Source organism: Poecile atricapillus, chromosome 1 (assembly GCF_030490865.1).
Source record: "Poecile atricapillus isolate bPoeAtr1 chromosome 1, bPoeAtr1.hap1, whole genome shotgun sequence".
NCBI classification, from domain to species: domain Eukaryota; kingdom Metazoa; phylum Chordata; class Aves; order Passeriformes; family Paridae; genus Poecile; species Poecile atricapillus.
Window position 1 is genome coordinate 88,599,505 of NC_081249.1, and position 24,473 is coordinate 88,623,977.

Sequence of the window (24,473 nt, forward strand, 5' to 3'; positions counted from 1 at the left end):
GGGATATTCCGACTTTTATTTTGTCCCTCGTGTATTTTGGCATATCAAGGGCTCACAAGGGGAAGCGCTGCTCGTGGCCCGCCTTGCTGCCCGCCCCACGCCCCCGCCCGACGGGGCGGGCAGGAGGAACCCCCCCCATTCACAAGCCACACGTACACACAAGCCCCCTCCTCTCCTTCCGGACAGCAAGGAGGTGGCATCATCCCACCAAGCAGCGAAGCACTAGGGCTGTGTGTCACGGGGGTGAGGACAGTGAGGACATTTCCTAAAGAAACAGATATTCCCAACCCCCTGAACCCCCTTCACTCATGTCCACGGGGGCTCCAGCCCCCAGTCGATTAGTCAGTGAACTCGTTTCCCCCTGTGTCTCCACAGAGGCCGTGAAGGGACTGGGGAAAAGAGCAGGGAAGAGAAGGACCCCACTCCCACCCTCACTGCCCCCACCCCTTTCCCCCCCACAACTTCAGCCCACTCTCCCCCCACCACACACAGCAAGAGGATGTTCTAGCTGGGAATCCGCTGATAGAAGTAGATGTAGCCCAGGTCCTTGGGGGGCTTCTCAGAAGCACAGACTTTCTGGTCGTTGTAGATCACCCACCTGCAACAGGCACAAGAGGAGCTCGGGAATGCCAGTCCATGGTTATGACACAACTTGATTCCACTCACCTGCTCTCAGCCCCAACCCCCCCACGACCTCTGAAGAAACGTGAGGATGGGAATTTAAAGCAGTACCTCCGTTCCCTTACACTGTGGAAATCCTTACCTGCCATCTTTCTTGATGTGACAAACATAATGTCCACACATAGTTGAAGTGCCCATGTGGCTGATGAAGGCAAACAGCTGATATTCTTGAAAGAAGGAGGGAAGAGTGAATTGTCAGGGAAAGAAGAAAGGTGTCTTACTCCCTAACACCCTGTACAAGGCCCCCTCTAGAGAAGGATCCCTGGAGGAAGCTCTGCTGGGTAATAATAACTGGATTCCCATCAAGTGTGACTGAGTGGTCTTAAGGTCAAACACAAAGGGAAATGGAAGATGCTAATTTCCATTCAGTCTTCTCTCTTCCAACTTTTTATTTGGGCCGTGGGTGGTAGATGGGTAGAGCAGGGATTCCACCTCCCTATGGCACCCAGCAGCCAAGCACCACTAGCACAAATTCTGCACACAGGCTGGAACTGCTTTTTTCAGTGGAAACCAAAAAGGCAAAATAAGCCTCCCAGAACCACTGGATAAAAGCAGCACAGCCCATTCTGTCTTTCACTCGATGGCACTTCGCCAACCTCTCTCTTACTGGCTTCCAGGTAATCCTCATGAATCCTGAAGAGTTTAGACTACTTTGCCATTCCTTCCCTCTTCCTCCCTGCTTCTACCTCTACAACCAGATCAGCTGTGTGATAGCTGCTGCTAAAACCTGCAGTACCCAGAAGAGTAAGAATCAGGAATGATCATAGATCAGGAATGTCGAAGTCATGTTGCCTTTACACCCCAAAATCCACATTCCTATGGCTTGGCACTCACTTCCAGGCCCATCGCGCACTTTGGGACCCACAGGGACGGATTCAGAGATGGACTCGGCTGCCGAGCGCCCCTCTGAGATATCCATAGCAGCTTCTGCATCGAGGTCATCAATGTGACTGAAGATCCAATCCACAGCACGCTCCAGACTGTTGTTCTGGAAGGAAGAAGAAGAAGAAGAAGAAGAAGACAGTGAACTTGAGAATTCCTGTTCCTGAGAAAATCTTTGCACTCTGACATTACCCGTGCCTCTCACCGTGGCTCTAAGTGCTTTCATTGCCTGGTCCCGGGAGAAGCCCATGGAGACAATGGTGGCCACACTGTCTTCTGAAGGAGGGTCTGGGCAGGCAATAGTTGACCCTGGCCCACTGGATCCAGGGAGAACTAGTGGGTTAGCAAAGTCTGCAGCAGGAAACACAACACAGCTCAGAGTAATTAGATCTCTCCAAAAGGGTACAGCCCAAGTCCAAACTACTTCAGTTTTGCACTGTGGTAGTAGGACACAAGCACAACAGCCCAGTAGCAGGAAGCTTCACCATGGCCATGGCATCATACCTGGATCGTCCATATGTGACATGACCCAGTTCATGGCCGCCTCAACCCCACTATTCCCTGTGTAATACACGGCTTTGCGGCAGGCATCCATGGGAAAGCCCATTTCCACTAGCTGGATAATCACCGACTCATCCAGCATGGGGGCTGTGGGAAGACAGAAGTTAGAGCCACCCACTCCCACCCATCCCTGCTGGCTCCATTTAGTCTCGTATCACACAGCCTCCAAAGCCACCACTTCCTGGCTTTATTTTACACCAAGTTCTATCTCTCGGCTTTTCTCACCTTTCTTCTTCAGAAGAGCAGTTTCACACACAGGCAAAGAACAAAATGATTCAACCCATGAAGTCGGGAGCACTGGCTCTTCCCTAGGCACTGCACCCGACCTCCCACTGCAGTTTGTGAAAATTAAATACCCCTACCAATTAAATCCTGTATAAATCCCAGCTCTGCCTCCTCTAAATACACCAGACATGCCACCCCCCCCCCCCAATCTTGCACAGAACAGGAATCAACAAACCCCCTTGCATAACACCCTTGCATAACAGGCATGCAAGGGAGGCAGCTGGCAATCGCTGACAAAAGGACAGGGAAAGTCTGAGCAAGTGGGAAACTGCTAGCATGGGACACAAGGCAAGGAGAGCAAGGGAACGAGTCAGGCATCAGGAAGAGAGGAGGAGAATCACTAACATGTCGGAGAGGAGAAGTGAGGGGAGCAGAAGGAGTCGTCGTCCTCGTTGCCATAGAACCCCAGGCTACCTTTGGGCTCATCTGGTGTCACCAGTGGGGGAGCGATGTCTGGCATTTCTTCTTCTCCTTCCTGCAGCCCTGTTCCCTGCAGTGCAGAGATATCCAGCTCCTCTGGCATTTCAATGGAAACATCTGCAAGATATGGTCTTGCTCAGCCTCCATGTAGGGGCAGAAACAAAGGACTCGGCTGGGAGATCTAGAAGGGTAAGTCCCTGGGGATGCTTGCAGCAACTTTTGGGATAGTTACTTTCCTTCTGGCAGTAATGACAATATCCACATGTGACTCCCAGTACCCCTATATGTTCTGGACTTCTCATCCTCCTCCTTACCGAGCTTTTTGGGCACCCAGTCCAGACCGAAAGTGAACTTCTTGATCTGGATGACCAGATAATCTGGGAAAGAAGCGAACCGTGTTGTTCTGAAAGAGACACATAATATTTTTATAAATACTTTGTCAGCAAAGATTGAGGGCATCTAGCTGACCCAAGAAATCAGCGAGTAGGGCAGAGCCATGTCCTGAGCAGGTTGGGGATACACCTGTCTGTGCAGCTCTCCTGTGCTGAGCTTAAAGCTCCTCAAACACAGAACCATTTCTAGGGCAGAAGCCCTGACAAGATGAGATGGAATGCAAGTCTTGGAGATGAAAAAAAATAGTACATATTCTCTACCTTCCAATCCTGTATTTTACAAGCCTGATCAGATTTTGTTTAATTAAAAGCCTAACCCTTAAGGAATGTAGTGGAAATAACTTCTTTTATTAGACCAACAGATACACCTGCAGGAACTGACAAGCTTTCAAGCACAAGAGCACTTTTTTGGATATGAAATAGAAGCAGTGAATTTTAAGTTAACTGAATTTGATTAAACATTATTTAGTTAAACAGTTTGAGAAAGAAAGTGTCTGGAATCTATGAAACAGAGGGGAATGTTTGTGAAGGGAGAAGCACCCATAAGTTAGACAGATACTCATAACCAGGTGATAATTGTAACATGCTATAGAACTAAATCAAGCAACAGTAAATCATTTGAATACAACTCAGTAAAAATGAAACTAAAATGTTACTTTTCAGTGTGATGTTGTTTATAGTACCTATTGCTTAATAATGGAGAATTTGTTAGAAAAGTACTTCCAACTCTTTGAGGACTTTCATTGCTAAAGAACACCCGTGTTTTGTGTAGCATCACAGCAGAAAGCTGCTTACATTTGTAATCTTGTCACTGTAACTTTGCACTGTTGCATGTGCTACAGGCAGTGAGAAAAAATAAAGCTGTTTTTAAACCTTGCTACTAGCATTTAAGTTAGCATTCTTTCAAAGAACTTATGTATCTGTTACACTCAGTGTTCTGCTCAAATCTTAACAGATAAAAACTTGAAGAAATTTGAAAGATGGTGCAAGATCGGTGTCATCATACAGTCAGTACTGATTCCAAAGTTAAATTTTAAGTTTACAGTAAATGATACTAGTTTTCTGAAGTATCACTGTGTTTTTGTAGCCCCTCAGCAACTGGAATCTGATGGCTAGGACTTCACTAGCACTGCTGTTCCGCTCACTGAGGGCAACCACTCCAGCACTGATGGACTGACCCCCTCTCTGCTTCAATGTTCTGTGGACCCAGGGTGTCAAGGACTACAAAGCTTCAGTAATGGTTCTTCCCCCAAGCCACTACAAGAAGTCCCCAGAGATGCAGCTATGGCCAGCTCATCACAGCTTAGCTGACACACACTTACTTGAGAGCCACAGACTTGGCCTGCAAGGCTGTGCTCCAGAAATCATCCACCTGCTCTGGAGCACCGTAGGCCTCTAGGCAGGAGCTGAAAGGCACCTTGGCTCGCACCAGCTCAGGAAGTGGCTGCTTCTCCTCCTCTGCCTGCCTCTTCTTCTCCTCATATTCCAGCAGCTCATCTAGAGAATAAAGCAGAGAAGTCAAGGACCATCTCCAGGTACCTACAGAGCGACTGGTGTAAGCTACACGCAGAGGCAGAGCAGGCCTATAGATACACGCCATCGAACGGAGCACAGCTTCCAGAGCACAGTCCTGCTACTGCAGTCACTCCTGTTTTGCTGCGGAATCACAGCCCAGCTTGTGGTGTCCGAGGGAAGGGCTCTAGAGGGACATCACCGTGTCACACCACCTCTGAAGAAATCAGCCCGATCCCACAAAAGCAGGAGAAGGATCTGGCCTCAGAAGTGGCAAAGAAGTCCCTTTCTCATTTAAGGAGTTCTGTAAGAATAGTACAATATATGAACATAGGGTTTGGTCTTGGCACATTACTGACCTTTGTTGAGTGCAGCATCCATGGGCACAGGCAGCTGCATAATATAGTCCACACGCTGGGTATATTTCACCTTTTCTGTGGCCAGGCACTTCAGCTTCTCCTCCACCAGAAAACGGAAGACCTCATTAGGGTTCTCCGAACTGCGGCAGTTCCTCTGAAGAGAGAGAGATTGGAAGGACAGAAGTTACATCAGAATGGCAGAAAAAATGATCTGCAGTAACAATGATGTCACATCACACAACACATGGCTGAAGAGTATTCACTTCTGTACCCAGTCCCCTGGAAAAGACAGCAAAGAGGAAACTAAAGCCAGCTTCTGTACTGCAGGAAGCCATGGCATTCCTGCTCCTGAAGAATAAAGTTTACATCTCCAGCTATGCCACTCCCAAGAAAGATTTCTCCATGGAATCAGCCCTGAAAACATGGCCAAGCACCTCTCTTTCTCCACCCTGGCAGGTGGTAGATGGCCCATGTCCCTGTGTTCTCTCCCTCTCTCTGTCCCAATTGCCAGCTTTTCACCTCTACTCCTCACCCCTTGCCATGGGGAAGAAAATCAAGCTGGACTATTCCACGAGTTGCCAGATAGACTCAACCATTACCTCCACCATGTTGATGAAGTGCAGAAAGAATTCCTGTGCATCCTGCTGTCGGTTAGTGGAAAATTCTGGGTGCCCCTTTCCGATGAGGGACTTAAACATGCGTGGAGCAATGCCATTTTGCATACCCTGCAAATAACAGTGTGGAAGAGGAAGGTGGTCATAATTTGCCAAGCATGTGTCCTGACATGTAGCACTCTTAGCCATGCTTTTCTTCAGGTGACAGGCCTTGGAACAAGCCCCAGAAAGGACTCTCCCTCCTTTGCCACATAGCACACACATTACCTCATCCAACACATGCATCTAGAGGATGCTGTATCCAAGCCTCACCTTCTGATCAGGCTGCTGCTCCCCATCTGCAGAAGCTGGCCTTGAATACTCCCCAGAAAGCAATCCATGACCCAGTTTGGCTCTGGAATGACAAAGTCACTGTTAGTATCAATGTTTCTTCAATCTCACATGTTCCAGGAGCCATCAACCCATCCAGCTTTAACACTGCCATGGGCTGTCAGTCTCACAGGTAACAGCTTTCTCTGCTGCACCAGGCAAGATTATCTTATTGTGGTCTGCTCTCTGGCCCCTGGAGACATCACTGACTTCAAAGTTACCAGGGCTTTAGGGTGCCAATCTCAACCACTGCTTGCACACTGAGTAGAACGTGAAGGAATAGCTGGTGCTGAGCCACACGGCAGCTGCGCAGCAGCCAAGCTGAGCTGCAGCCTGACGGGGGGAACGGAGCAGTGTCTGACTGTGCAGGAGACAACAGGGCACAGAGAAATTGTCTGAGCCAGAAATAGCACTGCTGTGAGCAGACTGATCACGTTTTCCCAGAGGAAAGACTGACTGCATGAGGCACTTAATGGACAACAGTATGTGTTCAGCCATTTCCTCCTATGCCCAGACCCTCCTGCTATTCCATTTCATTCCAGTCCTTCCCCATCATTATTGCCATTTGTCTGGAATCAAACCTTACCAATTCTTCCCTTTACTCAGGCTATAATATTTCTGGCTGTCTCACCTTAATCCCCTCTCAGTGTACACCTCACTCCAGGCTGCCCAAATTTAGAATCCTCCTGTACCACTGAACTCCCTGTCCACAAATGCTGCCTTCCATTCCTCCACCCCAAACTTCCACATGCTTGTTTGAGAGCAGCTGTAGCACAGACTTGATGTACATAAAATGCAACCCCCTCCCAAATCTTGTGCTCTTCCTTCAGCATATTCTCCTGCACAGCACCTCTTGAGGGAAGCCTGTTTAACCATACATAAGTTATCTACTGAGAATAAAGCTGCCTAAACCTATGTATCCCCTTGCTCTTTGCCATCTCCCTCCACTGCAGACAGCCCCTTTTAACTATTATGCAGACAGAAGCTGCCTCCCAGAAATTCCCCCAGTTTAACAGGCATAAGACACATAATACATTTCAGAGCCTCTTATGTACACAGAGTGCCCTCTGTCCTCTCCACCCAGGGCATTCAGCTGAACTTCCTTGGCTTAGTTCCTTATTGATCACTGAGGATCAGTGTCTCTGGTTACAGGCAAGGAGAGAGAGGTGAGGCTTGAGGCAGAACCCTGGAGCAAAGCAGCACAGAGGGGATGCATCCAGGCAGCCTTAAGCCTTCCCTCACCAAAATTCTACGTACACTTGTGTGCTGAAATCCTGTGTGGGGTCCGAAGGTGCACTTTGGAATATCTTCTCCAGTTTGTCCACATACCTGCAGAGCAAAATGGAGCAATCTAAGGGACATGCAGCTTCATCTAGTAAAAATGCAGTTCTGAGCATGGTTACTGCAACAGAAGCTCCTGGCTCTAGGAGACCTTTGTACTGATCCCAGATAAGTGGAAAGGAGTGATTAAGCTCACTTACTTTCTCTGGAAATCTGGGATACTGAACAGCACCTGCATCACAGAATTGAGGTAGCAACTGTTGCCCAGGTTACGGATACCAGTGTACCCAGGCCCATAGAGGGGCTTGAGTTGAACACCAGACTCCTGGATGAGCTCCCACTCCCCAATGCGCTGGTTCATGTCTATTTCCAGTTCTGTCATTGTCTTGTCTGTCTGTGGAGGGAAAGAACAGGAAAATCCTCAAAGAAGACTCAAGGAAACATCAGAGGTGTGAAAAGTGCAATGCTGTAGAGAAACAGAGTCAAATCCATCCTGTTTTATTCCGTAAGTACAGGAGGAAGAAGCAAGAGTTTTTTCCATATATATGAATACCTGGGACAGAAAGAGGAGGGAAAAGAAATATGGAAGAAATCTGAACTATTCCCTATAAAGAGGCATGGCAACCACACACTAACAAAAAAAAAAACAACTCAGCACCTGGGAGTCTCCCTGCCCGCAGTACTGACACATAACCCCAGGGAAATAAACATGAAGGACATGAAAGAAAGGCAAAAAAGGCAATCAAAGAAGAAAGGCAGATGAAACAACCATCTATGTGACAAAAAACCCCAGGGCTTCTTGACCAGCAGTGGTTCTGCATAGCCACAGAAAGCTGGAATCAAGCTAAGACACCTCAGAGCTGCTTCTCTCCCTCTAGGCCTGTGGAGGACACCACTTCCTCCTCACCTTTTGCATCTTGAGCATGTCAATCCCAAAGTGTGCCAGGTGTTCTGCCAGGTTGGGATCCAACACCATGTCATCCTCATCGTAGGAGTAGACATCTACGTGGGAAAACAGAACAAAGAAGAACTTATAATGGGCTGTGATCTCAAATTCACAGCTGGATGAAGAAAGCAGTCAGAATTAGGAATTTTGACAAACTGAGCTGCCCTTTCTCAGCAGAATAATGTAACAGACAGAAAATTGAGATTCCTCCTAAACATGTGACAACTTTGTCACTGATCAGAGTACAGAGGTACACTTACGCCAGGAGTAAGGAAAGTGGGTTACTGTGCCATATACTCTCAGCTCAGGATTTGAGCACACGACTCCTTGATGAACACCCCAACACAGAAAATCAGATGGCAACCTGGATAACTATTCTAAAAGCTCCCAATTACAAGGGAGGGGTGGAGGAAGGCAAGGCTTTTTAATCAGCTCGTTCTTTGCCTCACTCAAGAAGCAGGTCAGAGAGGGAAAATTCACAATGGGATGACACTGTGTGTTCCAGGTCACAAGATGGCCAAAACCACCCTGATAATCTGCAAGAGATCTGTGTCAGCCTGAGTAGTGCCTGGCATCCCTAACCCTGGGAGGATCCCCCCTCTCACCAGCCCCATCAGGAGTAATTGTTCCCAGTTTCACAGCCAGTGGGTAGCCGGTTTCCCGGTAGTGCTCGACTGCGTGGTTGTTGCCACCGCTGCCATCGAAGTAGCGCCGACCACAGAGGATGGCTCCGTCCGTCATGTTCAGCCACAGGTTCTCCTTCATGTCACACTTGCTGCACTTCCAGCCACTGTTGATGAGGAACAGAGGAAAAGAGATCAGAAGGAAAACCTATGGGTTCTACCTCCCAAGCCCTCAACATTGCAGCCCACTGCAATATCCACAGTATGAGCGATCTCATTCCTCTTTTACTACAGAACACTGAGAATCCTGACATAACTTAGTGTGCCACCTCCCCTGAATCTACTGTGACAAGGCACACTCGGACACTCACAAAAGAAGTCTCATCTGCTGCTGCAGCCCAGCACAGAAGGATGGGACAAGGGACACAGGGGACAGAGAAAGGATGGGACACAGAGTGACACAGCAAGTTCCAGTACTGTGCTCACCACGGTGGGATGCGGACATCATTCTGAAGCTGGTGCAGGGAAAAAGCGTGTTTGGAAACGCGTCGAACCTCCCCATCCCAAGCCTGCACCTCCTGCTTCCGTGAGGCTGAATCTGCTGTCAGGATGGCCTCAATCGCACTGGCAATCTGGAATTAGGACAGCAGGAGAAAACATGAGGGGCTGGCCAACCATGATAACAGCACAAGAAGCTTCCAATGCCACAACACTCCACATTTAGGCAAGTCAATTGAGACTTTTGGGAGCCTCAGCCACACACAAGCCAGGACTCTGTAATACACAGCATCAATGCAGAACAATCCTGATGACTGCCAGCTGAGACTTCACAGCAGCTCTGCAGGATCCCTTTTACAGGGCAGTTTCCTTCTCCGTAATGGTACATTTCCTCATCAAGAGTAAGCACAGCCCTTCACCCAAACATACCCTGTCTTTGACCATGTCTGGTAGTCCCTCCAGCCCATCACGTGGAATATCCAAATGGTCTGGCAAAATTACAATTTTTACATCTTCATCATATTCAAACTTTTCTTCTGTGATGTCAAATCCACCTTCTACACCTACAAGAAGGAAAAGCATTGTGGTAACAGGTGAAACCAAAGAGCTTGAAAAGCTTCTTCCCCCACAGCTAACATGAAATAAGGCACCATGACTAAGACAAAGATCTAAATCAGTAATCCACAATCTTTCTTCCACTTCTGATTCCCAGAGCCCCTGCTGGTGGTATGGACTTCACAGGAACAATTATAAGCCTAATGACAGTAGTTTTCTTTTTCCTAGCTCTTTTTACAGATGCTTAAAAACAATCTCCAGACTCTGGCTACAACCAGGAAGAAAACCAAACCTCCTCTAGAGAGGAATTGGCCAGAACAGAGCCAAGATAAAGGGCTGGTGTTCATCCTTAACCAGAATGCACAAGACAATGAATGGAGATGTGCATGAAGAGATCATCTTGTAAGCCAAGGCAAAGGTCAGGTCTACCAGCATCTTTAAGAAGCCTGCCTCTCTTTCTTGCCTTTTCCAGAAAGGATAATCTAGAGTCTTGCACTCAAGCAAGAAGAATGAGGAGCTCCTCTGGAACCAGAACATCCAAAACTGCAGGAAAAGTGAGCAAAGATATAGCGAATAGTAGTTTCTATGCCCACCTAGCTTTGCTTTCCAGAGGTTGCACCAGAAACTGGAGATCCATACATAAAAGGTTACTTGCCAGTTGTAAAGAGTCATCATAGATGCTCACCAAAACATCTGCAGTTTCTGCAGATTCCCTCACCTATAGTTTTTGGATTATGTAGGTACTCAGAGGAAATGATTGGCTTTCTCTGTTCTGCAGGTATTCACATTCTATGTCCCAAAAGGAAACAGGCAGAAGACACATGGCTTATAAGCAGCCTAAACCCCATATTTTTAAACTGAATTTCCTTTATTTCCAGAAAAATTGCATGCTGTGACTGCAGTAATCTCTGCAACAAATATCTGAACATCCACAGTTGCAACAAATCCCTGAAGGGAATGAAAGCTTTTGCTACTCAGTCCCTCTGCCTCAAGAATCCTGTCTGCAACACAGTTCTGATAACCACTCTGTATTTCCTTAAAACTTTCTTGTCAAAAATATCCAGTTCCATGGTATCTCCTGCAACTCCCTCCTTAGATACCTACAATTTTTACACTACGCACAAACTGCTGTGTATGAACACAGTGATTTTAGAAAACAGTCACCAGCATCATGCAACAAGATACCTAGATAAGATACACCCTCTTCTGTGCCTCTTCAGCACAGCACAGAGATTTCCTGTCACCACTTCATAGAGTAAAGCAATATACACTCCCCCGGGGCATTACAAAATTCCTGAACCCTAAACAAAATAAACCAGACTGGTGAAGTCTCCCCAGGTGGTCACATGAACCTTGAGGCTCTAGATGAGGAAGAGGGTCAATAGCCACCAGCCTGCCCTGAGGTACACTGACTCCCTTTCCATGGTGGTACATAAGCAATTCACACCACAAAAATCCATCAGCCAACATGCAGGCATAGGAGGCAAGCACTGTAGATTTCTTCTTGTCATTGACAGGGGGAAAGTAAGGTAGAGAGAGATCAAGGGCTACATTTTATTCACAAATCTTTCTAGTACTTAAAAAAATTTCCCATGTCAGGATTAAGTAAACCACCACAGTTCAGCTAAAACAAAGATAAAAAAGAACACTTCTCCTGAACTTGAGACCATTGTATCACAGGGCTAATACTTTATTTTATTCTCTCATGTTCCGTTCACACCACTGATCTCCTATCACAGGCAGATATTTTCTGATCCACTGACAACACCTATTGCAAGACCTTTGTAGAATTCAGGATGCATAACTCATAATTCAGGATGCATAACTCAGAAGAGTTCATGAGAAATAACTCATAATGCAGACTGGGCCTCATCGTTCCCAAAGCAGCATAATCATGTATATATATACATAAAAGCACTGGCTGTCTGAAGAAACAGAGATTCCAGCCTCAATTTTGCTTGAAGTGATCTTTGGGGCTCTACTCAGCTCACCAGCAAAACAGGGAGCAGCTGACAGTGTTAATAGTGGTGTTTGTGCTCTGGCAGCAGACGAGTCACTGGGCGTCTACACCAGGGAAAAAGTGAGCCAAAATCAAGACATTCACAGTCCAGATTCTGGATTTCCCTCTAGTGGTCAGCTTGCAGCAAGCCAAGAACCTGTTACTGCTACAAATGTTCCTGTCCCTTCCTTTATGTGTCTCCATAATGGCTCAGAAATTACCAGCTGAGACTGCTCCAAATAAGCAGCATCTCCATTGATTGCAATGACAGCCCTCTCAGTCAGTGAAAGACAGTAATGGAACACCGGCCTCGTTCTTTCAAAAAAAGGAAGATTAAAAAATTTTTTATGTTTTAGTGCTCATATGTATGTCCTCCAGTATGAGCCTTATAATACCTAGTGAGACAAAAATGTTAATGCAGCATTTCCCATTAATTTCTTCCCCATCTGTATCCATAATGCTAGTTCAGTATCAGAGGAGTTTAAAAAATAGTTTATCTGCCAGGAGCTTCAAACTTACTTTTCTCAAACATACATTTTTTCAAACTTAATTCAGCCCCATGCTGGGTACATTGTGTTTAAGCAACAGTCCCAGTCTGGTGATCTCCACACCAAGCTGAGCCAGGCATGCAGGGGCCATGGCAGAGGATAAAAAACATATTTATCCAGGGAAAACAAGATGTAACTTTGGACACAGAACACAACTACCACATTATTAATGAGTGCTCCACAGAAACTGCTCACCCCAGACACACTGGAAAACATGAAGTCTGAATTTGGCTAGGGATACTAGCCAAGAAGAGTAAAGCAGAAGAGACAAATCAGGCAGCTCCAGAGGACTGTATGAACACAAAGACCATACAGTACATAGGTGCTTCCTTACCAATAGCCAAGCGAGTTGGTTTCTTCCTTGGGGGGTCCCCAGCACTGGAGTTGGCATCTTCTTCCTTCTGTGGCATTGAGAAGAAACAGGGAAATAAGAGTTAAGGGGACAGGCACGCTGTGGCAAGCTTTAGGGATTGAAATCAAGCTACTCTGAAAACAGAAGGAAACCAGGCAGAAATAATGGGCAATCTATACAAAAACTTCAGCATCAACAGAACTGAAGCAGGTGTGTGCCTCAATTCACCAGGAAAAACAACAGCTGTATCTCAGAAAACTCTGTATCTGGTGGAATACACAGACACAGCCCAGCTCTCAATTTCAGAACAAGTTTGAGAGTACGTATTTTTATTTTTTACCGGTTTACGTGTTCTTTTGAGGTGCAGGTAGACCCGCTGGCCTGTTTTCTGATAGTGCTTTTCCACATACTGCTTCCCAAAGCCCAGGAACGTGTTCATGCAGATATACAAGCCGCCATCTGACTCCTGGAAGGAAGGAAGGAGGGACAAAACTGAAGGGAGGTGGTAAGGAATGCCATTCCAGCTGCTAGGAGAGGCATGGCAGACTAGTCATTATTCGTTAAGTCATGGCAACAGCTCATTCCGACACAGCAGCCACAAACAGTTGGTAAGAAATAGGATGGCAAGCCCCAGCCTGGCTGTCCCAGAAGAACAGGTACTCCTGTCAGGATGATGTATTTAAAAAACTATTTGAGTGTTCATTTAAAGCAGGATGCTACCAAATCAGGAAAGCCTGATTGTGAGTTTCCACAAGAGTTTATCTCGTAAAAGGCCCTTAGCACGCACAGTTTACAAGTTCAGAGCATGGTACAGTCATTACCAGCAAAACTGTGGCATCCTGTCCAAATGCGCGACTCCCAGCGCCATAGGGAATGCTGCCAAGCTACCGTGTGAGGAAAGCTAAGACCACAGTTTACCTTCGCTGGTGTGTACAAAAGCCTGCTAGCAGCTTGGAAACCGATACAGAACGTGCCCCCCACCATCCCACTGGCAGCTGGAAAACACCACGTTCATTCAGCAGACAGATACCCTTTTCAAACTGAAAGGGCAGGGGACCCAAATGCAGAGACTGGAAAGATGGGAAACCACTAAAAAGCTTTCAGAAGCTGCTAGGACTGAGACAGGGTGGGCAGTGCATGGTCAGGCATCGTTGTGGAGCTCGGGGAGGGAAAGAGGGCCAGGATGCCATATGCTGCTTCCTCCAAGGACCCGTATCTTCCAGCTGCAGCCCATTTCTGCTGGGCTGGGGCTCAGCCCGGACGGGCGCCCGCGAAGCAGCTCAAGGGGGACCTCGCCCTCCCGCTGCCTTCGGCTCCCCAGGTCCACTTAGGCCGAGCGGGGGTAGCGCAGGAAGCGCAGGGATGCCAGCGGGGTGGAGACGGCTGGAGAAGGGACCACTGCCATCTTAATGACACAGCACCGCCTCGCCCCCCGCCTGCCGGGCCACACCGCGCGGCGAGGCCCGCGGTGGCTCAGACCCGGGCAGGGCGGGACCCCCGGCCCGCCCCTCTGCCGCCGAGGGCGGGTCGGGGGACGCGCCCGACCCCCCGCCCCCCGCCGGACTACAAGTCCTGGCGAGGCCCCGCATGGAGGGTTCGGGCCGAGGGCACTCCCTCTCTAGGGGTTGCCGGCGGGCCGGGCCGCTGCTGATCGGGGCGAGCGCCCTGCCCACGCCCGCCCCGGCCCCAGAACTACAGCCCCCAGCGCACCGCGGGCGGGCGGGGCGCACCGCGGGGCACGCCGGGCGCAGTAGTCCGCGAGGGCCCTGCGCGCCGCCCGGGAGCGGCCGCCGCAGCCATAGGGGAACCACAAATCCCGTGAGGCCCCGCGCGGGAGGCGCCCCGGCTGGCGGCGGGGTGGAAGCCGGCCGCGGCGGGAGCAGCCCGGACGGGCGGGCGGGCCGGCGGCGGGGCGCGCTTACCGGCGTGTCGAAGGAGAAGGCGCACTCGTCCTTGTGGACGCGGTCGCCGGCCTTGGGCACCCGGATGGACGGCAACACCGACAGCAGCGCCTCGCTCAGCTCCGCCATGACAGCGGCTCACCGCGGCACCGCCCACAGCCCCGCCCCACCCAATCGCAGCCCAGCGCGGTCAGGCGGGTCCCAGCCAATCGGCAGCGAAGCCGGAGGCCGGACTCGCCGAGCCGACCCGGCGGATCGCCCAATCGCAACCGCTCTCCGGCCATCGCGGGAGGCGATGCCGGGCTCCTCGGCCAATAAGAGCGTAGTGAGAGGGGAGGGGGCGGGGCTGTCCCCGAAGATTGACAGCGGGACGAGGCGGGACGTGCCGGGCGGGGACTGCGCAGTAGACGGGCTGGCGGGGCGGGGGGAGGGGCGTGGCGCGGTGAGCCCCGCCCCCGCGGAGCGGCCAATGGGCGGCTGCAGCGCCCGGCGCGCGGGAGATTCGAACGGCGCGTCCGGCGGGGCAGGGGCGCAGTGCGGCCGCCGCCGCCATGGGGGTCTCCGGCAGCGCCCCCGCCACCCCGGCCGCGCCCCGCAACAAGCACCTGGCGCACGTCAGCGACCCCCGCTCCCCCACCGCCGGCATCCTGCGCACTCCCATAGAGGTAGGCGCCCTCCCGCCGCCGCTTCCCCCTGCGTGGCTCCGGCCCGCCGTCCCCACGGCTGCCCTCTCCGCAGGTGGTGAGCTCCCCGGCGGGCAGTCCGCAGCCCAGCCCCGCCGAGCCGCTGGCGGGCACCGGCCAGGAGCGGGACCCACGGTCACCCACGCCCGGTATTTCCCGCACGCCCATGAGAGCCGTGTCGAGTGGTGAGTGAAGCCGCCGTGGCTGGGCGGGTTGAGGGGTTACCTGGCTTAGAGGCTCACCCCGTCCCCCTCCGTCCCCGGCAGACAGCGTGGACCGCCTGGTGAAGCAGCTCAGCGAGGCCTTCGGGACCGAGACCGCGACCCTGGAGCCGGCGCCTCAGGGAGCGGCCGGCCCCGCGGAGGAGCCGGCCCGGCGGGGCTCCCCGCCCGCGGGAGAAGCGGCGGAGAGGCCGCCCTCTCCCAGCACGGCCCGGCCCGGCCGCCCTGCCGGGCACGGCCCCCCCTCGGGTAAGCGCTCGGTGTGGGGGCCACAGGGAGAGCTGCGCGGGAGGGGCTGTGAGCAAGTCGGGGCTCTCGGCACCATCTGGTTCTTCGGGTGCCTTCTCCAGGCTTGCTCCCCGATAGAGCCTGTCCCTACCCCCCAGTTCGGCTGTGTCCCACCGCCTGGAGCCTCTGCAGCCAGGGGACCCCTTCGGTCATTGAACCGATTTCTGTTCAGAGTTGAGAAATTATTTTCAACCTGTGCTCAAAATCAAAAGGTATACAACAACTCTTCCCCTCTTTGAGAGGGGTTTGTGATTGTGGAGACCTCTTCCAGCGGGACCTTACAGTTTCTCCTTGGGAAGAGCTATGGAGCAAGGGCGGGCAGCACATCTCTGTGCTATGGATGAGCATCGCCGAGAGACTTTGATTCAGACTGTGCTTCAGAAAGCTCTGTGCTGAGCACCACTCCTCGGAGGAGCAGCTGAGAATTGGGACTGTTCAACCTGGAGAGGAAAACACTCAGGGGTATCTTATTAATAGATACACATACCTGAAGGAAGGGTATAAGGAAGGGAGGGAGAGCCAGGCTCTTTCCAGTCATGCCCAATGATGTCACCAGAGGTAAAGGGGACAGAATGGTACACAGGAAGCCCTGAACATCAGGAAACACTTTTTTCACTGTGAGGGTGACCAAGCACAGCAGCAGTTTGCTCTGAAAGGTTGCAGAATCTCTATTCTTTAAGATAGTCGAGGGACACCTAGACATGGTCCTGGACTATGGGCTCTAGGTGGTCCTGCTGGAGTAGGTCCTCTAGAGTTCACTTCCAGTATCAACCTTTCTGTGATCCCTTTGCCTCAAAGCCCCTGGGTAAGTCTTTGATAAAGGCCAGGAGGCATTTTGAATCCAGGACCTTTGAGCCTTGTGATGCGCTGATGTGTTTCCTTTCCTCAACTAGTGAGCAAGCCCATAAGACACAAGCCCAACAACAAATTCATGGCAACATCTGGAGGAACTGGCCGCTCTCCCCTCAGCATTCTACAAGATGATAATTCTCCCAGTGCTCCTGCCCCTCGCCAGGTAAAGCTTAATGGGTCATACTAAGGGAGGGAGATTGAGCTGGGAAAAAAAGCCTTCAATTTCTGTATCTTGTAGGGTCCCAGCTTAGAATTGTGGCCTCCTAGGCCTGCAGAGACTAGCAACTTCACAAGTGATTTTCTGTGGGTCAGTCTTGCCACTAAATGCCTTTGAGTTTTGTTCAATGTCTGTCTTTGGCCTTACAATGAAATTTCCCATTTCAGTGCATTCTTTCTCTTTAGGCTGTAGAAAAATGTCACTCTTGTGTATTGTCACAAGTGAGTCCAAGCTGAATGGCCTGAAAATAGGCTACATATTCTGCTGAGAATTAAATAGCCTGCAATTAACTTGTGTTTTACACTCTATGTTTGGGTTTTTTATTTCTCTAGGGCAAGAGGCACGTTTTGGGGGAGAACCTTGGGGAGAAGAAAGAAGTGGATCCGAGCAGGAGCCTTAAATCTGGGAACTGTACTTGGAGTGACTTGAACAAAGAGAACCAACAGTGTCCTTTTGTGGAGAACTAGACACTTCTTTTTTCAGGATCTTGCTATAATTTGCTCCTATGTTTTGAGAATTTTTTAGTGGGGAGAAATCCTACAATAGACTGAAACTCCAAAGAAGTGGTCACATTTCTCACCTATCCCTGTTGGGGAAAGATCTCTCCCTCCTCTTCCTTGTTTGTTGTGTCTTATGTACAGCACAGACTTTCTCTCTTTTATTGTATATCAGCTGTATTGATTTTTTCCATAGAGTTTTTATCTCTAGTAAATAAATTTGTGTTCAACCTTTGCTGACTGTATGTCCTGATATTGTGCTTGCCCAGCACAGTATTTTCTTTGGGGCAAGGGTTCAGGAACAAATAGTTCAGCCTTCCATTAGTCTTAAAACTGCCTTGTCCCCTGCCTGGAGCATTCTGAAGGGTATGGCCTTGACTCCATGTACAGCAGCGCAAGCTGGGAAGCTGCAGCTCCCTGCAGGAAACTGGTGTATGTCCAGTGTCACCTCTGGAGTTGTGCTGCTCCTGCTCTGAGCTGAAACGGAGTTATGCAAGAGTCTGTCGTGAGGCTGAGATCCAAAATAACATCAGATAGTATTGTCTATTAATATTGACCTTGTTGATCTCCAGCTCTCCCTCTCAGCCTTGGGACCCCCAGGATGTTTCTCTGAGCCAACAAGTAAAATAAGGGCTGAAAAAAATGGCTGTGTCCTGTAACTGAGCTAAAGTGTCCAAGCTTTGAAAGGATGCACTTTCAGCTTTCTTTCTCAACTTCAGCCTCTTCTCAACTAAAACTTTTGAGGAACACCCTCCCCTGGAGACTGTGAGCTAAAGCATGGTCTGTGGATGAGGTGGTGACTGGTTGAGACCAGCAGGCAATATTCACAGGAAAGGAGTTGTTTGCAGTAGCTCATTGCAATGCTGGAAAGAACACAGCCTGCAGTGCTTCTGTGAGCTTTCTTTATTTGCCTGGGCTATGAAGATCTAAACAGACTTGAAAACATGGGCTGATGGCTACTGGTTAGATAGGGTCACCACACAATGCAGGAGTGAGGCAAAGAGGGAAGGAACAGCAAGAAGCAGACAATAAATAATAAATATAATATTCCCTGATATTCTGGCAGGTCTTGAGGGCAACCTTTCTGCCATTTATGCATAGATAAGACTTGAACTAAGAAGAATAAATGTATTCCCTGCTATTCTGGCAGGTCTGAAGGCTGCCTTTCCCCTCTTTCTGCATAGATAGGACTCGAGCTAAGTGGTCCCCCATGGAAATGAGCCAAATTTACACCAGCTTTATGTTTGAGGTGGTGCCATAGAAATCTCAAATCCAGAGTGTCTCTGGGGCTGTCTGCATGGATACAGGACAGCTGCACAGAGGAGTTAGGCAGAGTTAAAGCAGGGAGGGAGCTTGGTCTGGGATGGGTGTTGCATGAGGGGTCTTTTGAAGGAAGAGGATGGGTTTCAGTGTGGGTAGAGGTGTTTGAAGGAAGGTGCAGGGTGTCTGAATTGTACTGCAAAGTCCTGAGACATAAATAACAGGTCTTCAAGCCTGCACAAGGCTGGAAACTGCTGTTTAGAGGTGGAGAGAAGGGCCAGTGCAAGTGCTCTTGCTCCCCAGCTCCCCCTGCTCCTCCCTGATCTCCTTTCCCTTTCACTCTGGGAGACTCCTACAAGTGACCTGTGTCTAGAGACAAGTGGGAGTGGTAGGTAGGCGTTTCTGTTGTGCTCATCTGATGATGCTGTTTTGCTCAGGCTGTGGGCTGTGCTTTCGCTGTTCTTCCCCTCTCTGCTGGTGTCCTCAGTTCCAAATCTTGAGGAAACTGTCCCAGGAGCCAGTGGCAACAGCCATGCCATCCGCCGTCACCCCCAGGCAGCTCACTCTGTTGTCGTGGCCAGAAAGGATTCCTGTGGTGGCAAAGAAGAGAGGTCAGGGAGCGAAGCGGAGCCCATGAGAGGTGACGGGGCTGGCCCTGCCGAGGACACGCATCACAGGCTGTGCCTACATGCTGTGCATGGCCCTGTCTGCTCCTGCATGACCCCTCACGGTCCGTACGTGGCAAATAGGAACAAACGCGCACAAGAACTTTTGTGTGTGCCACGCATCCACCACCCGCAGGCCCGGCCAGAGGGTTCTTGGGAAGGTACGGCCAGCTGAGTCCTCATATAACTGCTTTCACCCCGGAGTGATGGTAGGACCAAGATGGGATGGGGGCCTTGATAAGGCTGAGAAACAGCAATGCTGTTGGTGGGCTGTGTTTCATGACTTTTCAGAGGGTAGGGGCCACATTTGAAAAGAAAAATGCTGTGTGTTCTGTGTATGAGCATCACAGATGTTGGATGGAAGCCCAGGTGCACACCTGGCTTGGTGCCTGGCCACCAAGTGGCACTGTGAGTACCTGGAACGGGCAAACTGCAGGCTAGAAGAAAGTAGGATATTCTATTGATGGCCGTGAGCAGTTTCAGCTAATAAGAACCTTCTTCTTCCCCTTGAAACAATGTTGTTTAAAGGCTCGACTTCCTTAACATTAAAAACAATAGCTCTTCCATGGCAGTGACAGTTGTCCTTGTTCTGGTGTGCTCCCTAAGTGCGAGGGAGCTTTGCTGGGTTTCAGTCAGTACAGGATGTCTTCCATTTAAAAGAAATAAGTGCCTTATTATCCCTAGGGCAGGGACAGGAGGCCTTGCAGGGAGTGAAAGAGGGAACTCAAGGAGCCACTCACCCACACGCTCTGCTTTCAGGGAGTCCCAGATGTTGCAGTTGAAGTCGTCATACCCAGCGAACAAGAGCCGCCCGCTGCGGGAGAGGGCGATGGAGGTGATTCCGCAGATGATGGTCTCGTGGGAGTACATGATGAGCTCCTGGTCCGCCCGCAGGTCGAAGAGGCGGCAGGTGGCGTCGTCGGAGCCGGTGCAGATGGCTTCGCCGTTAGGGAAGAACTGGAGAGGGCGCACACCGTGTCTTAATGAGCTTTTCTTCAGATCCCTATGGAATTCTTCAACTTGTCACCCCCCCGCTGCTAACTACCAGGAAGCCATTGAGGCAGGAAAACCTGGTGGGACCAGACACTGGATCATAAAATTTGAGTCTGCTGAAGGGGGAGACTGATACTTCTCATAAGGCCTAATAAACCCCTTCCACTCCAAGGAAACAAATGGCTTAAGGGGTTAGAGCTGTTGCAAGATATCTCAGTGCTTGGGGAAGGATTATTTTAACTCCAGCGGTTAGGTTGGGCCTTGACAAGTGTCCACCCATTATCCCCCAGCTGAGGTCTGACATAATTTTGGCTACCAGAGCCTTCCTCTGTCTGATCCTCATATCCCAGCCTTCTCATACATGCTTGTTTTCTGTGGTCTTGCTCTAAGGAGTAAATAAAGGGCTCCTCAGGAGCAGGTATGGCAGAAAACCGTGTGGCTGGCAAGGTAGCCATGGGACAACTGAGAAAGCTTTTACTAATTGACGTCAGTGGAGGGTGGTTTGAGCAGCAGACCGCAGGAAGCTGGCAGGCTCATTTGGTTAGCTACAAAAATTAGTCTGGCATGTTTCTTGTCCTGCCATCTCTGCAGCTCTGAGGTAGCTGCCTCCCATGAAAATTTAATCTTCAGAAGATCTCCCTGTGATCCCAAGTCCCCACCTCTTCTGTCTCAGCTGAGTTAGGTGCTCCTGCTGCCTCACTTGTGTGTTGCACCAGGGCTGCTGGAGCGTACCTGAACCACAGTTCCCAACAGTTGCTGCGAGCAGAGCTGGACCAGCACCTGTGTCAGGGTGCTCAGCTCCACAGACCATGGTGTGCTGCCTGTCCAAGACCTGAATGCTTTGGTGCCTGGGGAGAACCCTCCTCCAAACTTCAGTGAACTTGGGCACTCCCTGCTTCAGGCAAGGTCTAAGACCCTTGTTACCCTCATGACTGTGACAGCTTCTTTCACCCTTTTCCCAAGGCTGTTTCGGAGCTGTTCCACACCCCATTTTCCTCCCCAGCACTGTGCAGACAGCATACGTACGGAGATGGCGTTGATGTCGGACTCGTGCCCTGAGAAGGTCTGACGGCAGGAGCCCTCCCGCACATCCCACAGTTTGGCAGTAGCATCACAAGCCCCAGACACGAAGAGTTTGAAGTCAGGGGAGACGGCCAAGCTCATGCAGTCTCCAGTGTGACCAATGAACACAGTCTTCTGCTGCCCCGTCTCGATGTCCCAGAGCGCGCTGCAGGAGGGGAGAGGAGAGAAGAGAAGAGAACATCTCAGAGCCAGCCCAGGCAGAGCAGACCTACAGCCAGGCTGAAGAGCTGTCCCACTCACAAACAACGGGAGGGAAGCCGTCGCTACAGCAGGGGAAAATGGGTGAGCGCATCCATGGAGTCAGCTGTACACAACAAGAGATATCTTCACAGCTGTTGTTGGCAATACCTTTGCCAAAACAGAGTTAGACTAAGGCTGGGGGTGTGTGAGGTTTGGCATATTCCCATAAGTGTAACAGCTGAAGGGAATACTGAGAGACAGTAAGAGGGACACAAACAGCAAAAAATAGCAAACAGCTGGAAAAGATCTTCTGTGTCCATGCTTGTAAGATGCAAAGTTCTTGTTCAGTGGGATCCTACACCACATCCAGGCAAGCAAGAGGTTCTTCCAAAGCAGTTATTGGGATGGGATGGGGTGAATAAAGACTCAGGATGGTTCAGAGTCACAGCACGGTTCCTGAGAACCAGGAGCCAAAGGATCCAGGCACTGCCTCTGCAGTGTCCCTTGCACAGAGGGCAAGACTTGAGAAGTGGAGAACGTATTCATGCTCCACATAAAACACCTTTTGTCCCGGTATAAATTACACTGTTCTTTGTGAGAACTGTTGACATGAGCCCTACTGCTTGACCTGGCCTCAGCTGGGAAAAGAAACATCTGTTCTGCCAAGGGAGGAAGAATGGATCAGGCTTCCTAAGGTGCTCCATGTGGCCTCCCCATGGAGGAACAATTCCTCCTTAGAAAGTGGAGTGCTGAAGAGGAGAACTTGTTGCTGTGCTAAGAGCAGAGGTCGTGTCACTAGGATGCAGGAGAGAGCACTCACCATGTGGTATCTCCAGAGCTAGTCACAATATTGTTGTCATCAAGAAATCGGCAGCAGGAGAGGTATCCTGGGAAGCGGGAACAAGCAAATATGAGAAAAGGGGCAGGGATAGAAGGGGGAAGTTTGGAAGCAGGGGGCACCCAGCTGCAGGCAGGCAGAGCACACACCTGTATGGGCTGAGAGCTCCCTGCTCACTTTGACGTTGCCTTCACGAGACTTGAGGCTGTAGATGGAGCACATGTTGTCAAGGCCTCCACAGGCCACAAAATTGCCAGAGGGGGCATAGGCACAGGTCATGACCCAGGAGGAACGCAAGGGGATGGCATGAACCTGGGAGGACCAGAAACTGTGTCAAGACTCTCGGCAGCAGAGAGAACAGGTCAAGGACACCAGCTACAAGGGGACCTACTCCAGCATCCTGGTTTGCAGCCACCTGACTCCTACCTTGTTAGTTGTGTATGTGTCCCACACAATCAGTTTCCCATCTTGTGAGGCACTGACCATAAGTCTGTGAGAAAGGAACACGATCATGTTAGTAGCTTTCTTCCCATCAGAGCCTTCCTGCCCATCACACCCAAGTGCTGCGCTGCACCCAGCAGAGCAGCAGCAGCGCTCTCACTTGGAGTCCGTGGACCAGTGCAAGGCGTAGATCTTGGCCAGGTGTCCCCGCAGGGTCCTTCGGGTCCGCATCTGGATGCGTCCAACAACCTCCATTCCAGACACGATCTAAAGGAAGAGTGGTGGAAGAGAGAGAATTTATCTTGGACTACCAGGAGCTTCACTGCTTTTTGCATCTCTGCCTCCTAACTCCTCCCTGGCTGGACAAAAGCCCCCTCAAAGTGGTGCTAGCTTGCCCAGCCAGCCCTGCCCCTTACCTGAGCAAGCGTTGTGTCTGCACAGGCTTTCCGGGCATCCTGGAGAAGAGACAAGAGCAGATGAGACCAGTTAAAGACGTGTGGGGAAGGCAATGACAAGTGAAATTTGGGGTCATAGCCTGGGGGTTACTAGAAGTAGGAACTATGGCTTTGTTGTGTTTAGATTGTGGCCAGCCCAGGGCGATGCTGGTGTGTGATTAGAGCACCTTGACACCAGCCAAATGTAAGGAAGGGGAGACAAAATTTGCTCAGCATCCAGTTCACTGTGCTTTACCCTTTCCATAGACCCTCTCACCTGACAGAACACCAGCTGTCTCACAGACAGAGGAGATCCTGGGGTTTCACTACACTCTGGGGACCCCTGTCCCCTCTTCTCTCCCTTCCTCTACCACTCTTCCCCCCACCATAGTGTGAAGATCTCCATCAGCATTTGAAGGGCTGTGGAGAGCTGCAGAGGGCTACTAGTATGTAGATGGAGAAAGCCCAACTCCAGCTTGTGGCTGAGGAGGAAAGTTTGGGCATGCAGTGGGGGGGGTAGACACGCTCTCAGCAGTTTCATGACTGCTGCCAGCATTACCGCAATCTGCTTCTTCAGCTGCTCAGCCTCCTGCTTCATCTGTTCCATTTCCCCCATCTTTCTGACCTAGGGGTAGCTCCTCCACGTGGGGCAGCCTGGATTCTGGGGAGACAAATCAAAAGAGAGGGGTGTGAGTTAGGACAACTAATGCTCAGTTATGGAAATGTAGGTGTCTCTACCATTTCTTGGCTGAATACTTGGTAGTGTCATGCTGTATCTGGCCACAGCCCTTAGCATTTGGGAAGATTGTGCTGGGCCTGGTCAAAGGTCCATTTTTTCTTGGATTCTGCTTACACATACAGGTGCAGAAGCTAAAGAACTCCAGAGCCTCTTGCTGAGGTTCTGGCCACACTTGTCCTCTCATTTTTAACCTCTCCATTCCAAGCCCTGCGTCCTCTTCATCAGCTTCTCCCTGTTCATGGCCAAGCTGTCCAGCTCAGCTCCAGGAGGAAGACACTTGTTGGGGGGAGCCCATTGGCTACTT

General features: G+C 50.5%; 3 protein-coding genes across 4 annotated transcripts; 1 reads left to right on the plus strand and 2 right to left on the minus strand.

Moving 5' to 3' along the window:
• Nucleotide 1: 1 nt before the first annotated feature.
• Nucleotides 2-14,956, minus strand: USP5 (ubiquitin specific peptidase 5). Of its 2 annotated transcripts, none has more exons than XM_058843867.1 (20): nt 14,800-14,956; nt 13,218-13,343; nt 12,860-12,926; nt 9,853-9,986; nt 9,412-9,557; nt 8,908-9,092; nt 8,264-8,358; nt 7,557-7,750; nt 7,333-7,404; nt 6,019-6,100; nt 5,692-5,817; nt 5,093-5,246; nt 4,544-4,718; nt 3,144-3,232; nt 2,824-2,946; nt 2,068-2,211; nt 1,769-1,914; nt 1,516-1,669; nt 764-848; nt 2-598 (listed from the first exon to the last, which is right to left on the minus strand). In XM_058843867.1, exons 1-20 carry the CDS (start codon nt 14,905-14,907, stop codon nt 505-507), a joined length of 2,499 nt encoding a protein of 832 aa, XP_058699850.1. In that variant the 5' UTR covers nt 14,908-14,956; the 3' UTR covers nt 2-504. The 2 variants fall into 2 exon arrangements, with proteins under 2 accessions (XP_058699850.1, XP_058699842.1); XM_058843859.1 differs by having other exon boundaries at nt 2,755-2,946.
• Nucleotides 14,957-15,292: 336 nt separating this feature from the next.
• Nucleotides 15,293-17,767, plus strand: CDCA3 (cell division cycle associated 3). Its single transcript, XM_058848000.1, has 5 exons — nt 15,293-15,443; nt 15,517-15,646; nt 15,728-15,931; nt 16,864-16,985; nt 17,372-17,767. The coding sequence occupies exons 1-5, from the start codon at nt 15,330-15,332 to the stop codon at nt 17,504-17,506; spliced, it is 705 nt and encodes a 234-aa protein (XP_058703983.1). The 5' UTR covers nt 15,293-15,329; the 3' UTR covers nt 17,507-17,767.
• Nucleotides 17,768-19,279: 1,512 nt separating this feature from the next.
• GNB3 (G protein subunit beta 3) lies at nt 19,280-24,046 on the minus strand. The gene is made up of 9 exons (XM_058847988.1): nt 23,990-24,046; nt 23,413-23,451; nt 23,157-23,263; nt 22,982-23,045; nt 22,705-22,867; nt 22,538-22,604; nt 21,481-21,682; nt 20,202-20,418; nt 19,280-19,386 (listed from the first exon to the last, which is right to left on the minus strand). The coding sequence occupies exons 1-9, from the start codon at nt 24,044-24,046 to the stop codon at nt 19,280-19,282; spliced, it is 1,023 nt and encodes a 340-aa protein (XP_058703971.1).
• Between the last annotated feature and the right edge of the window lie 427 nt (nt 24,047-24,473).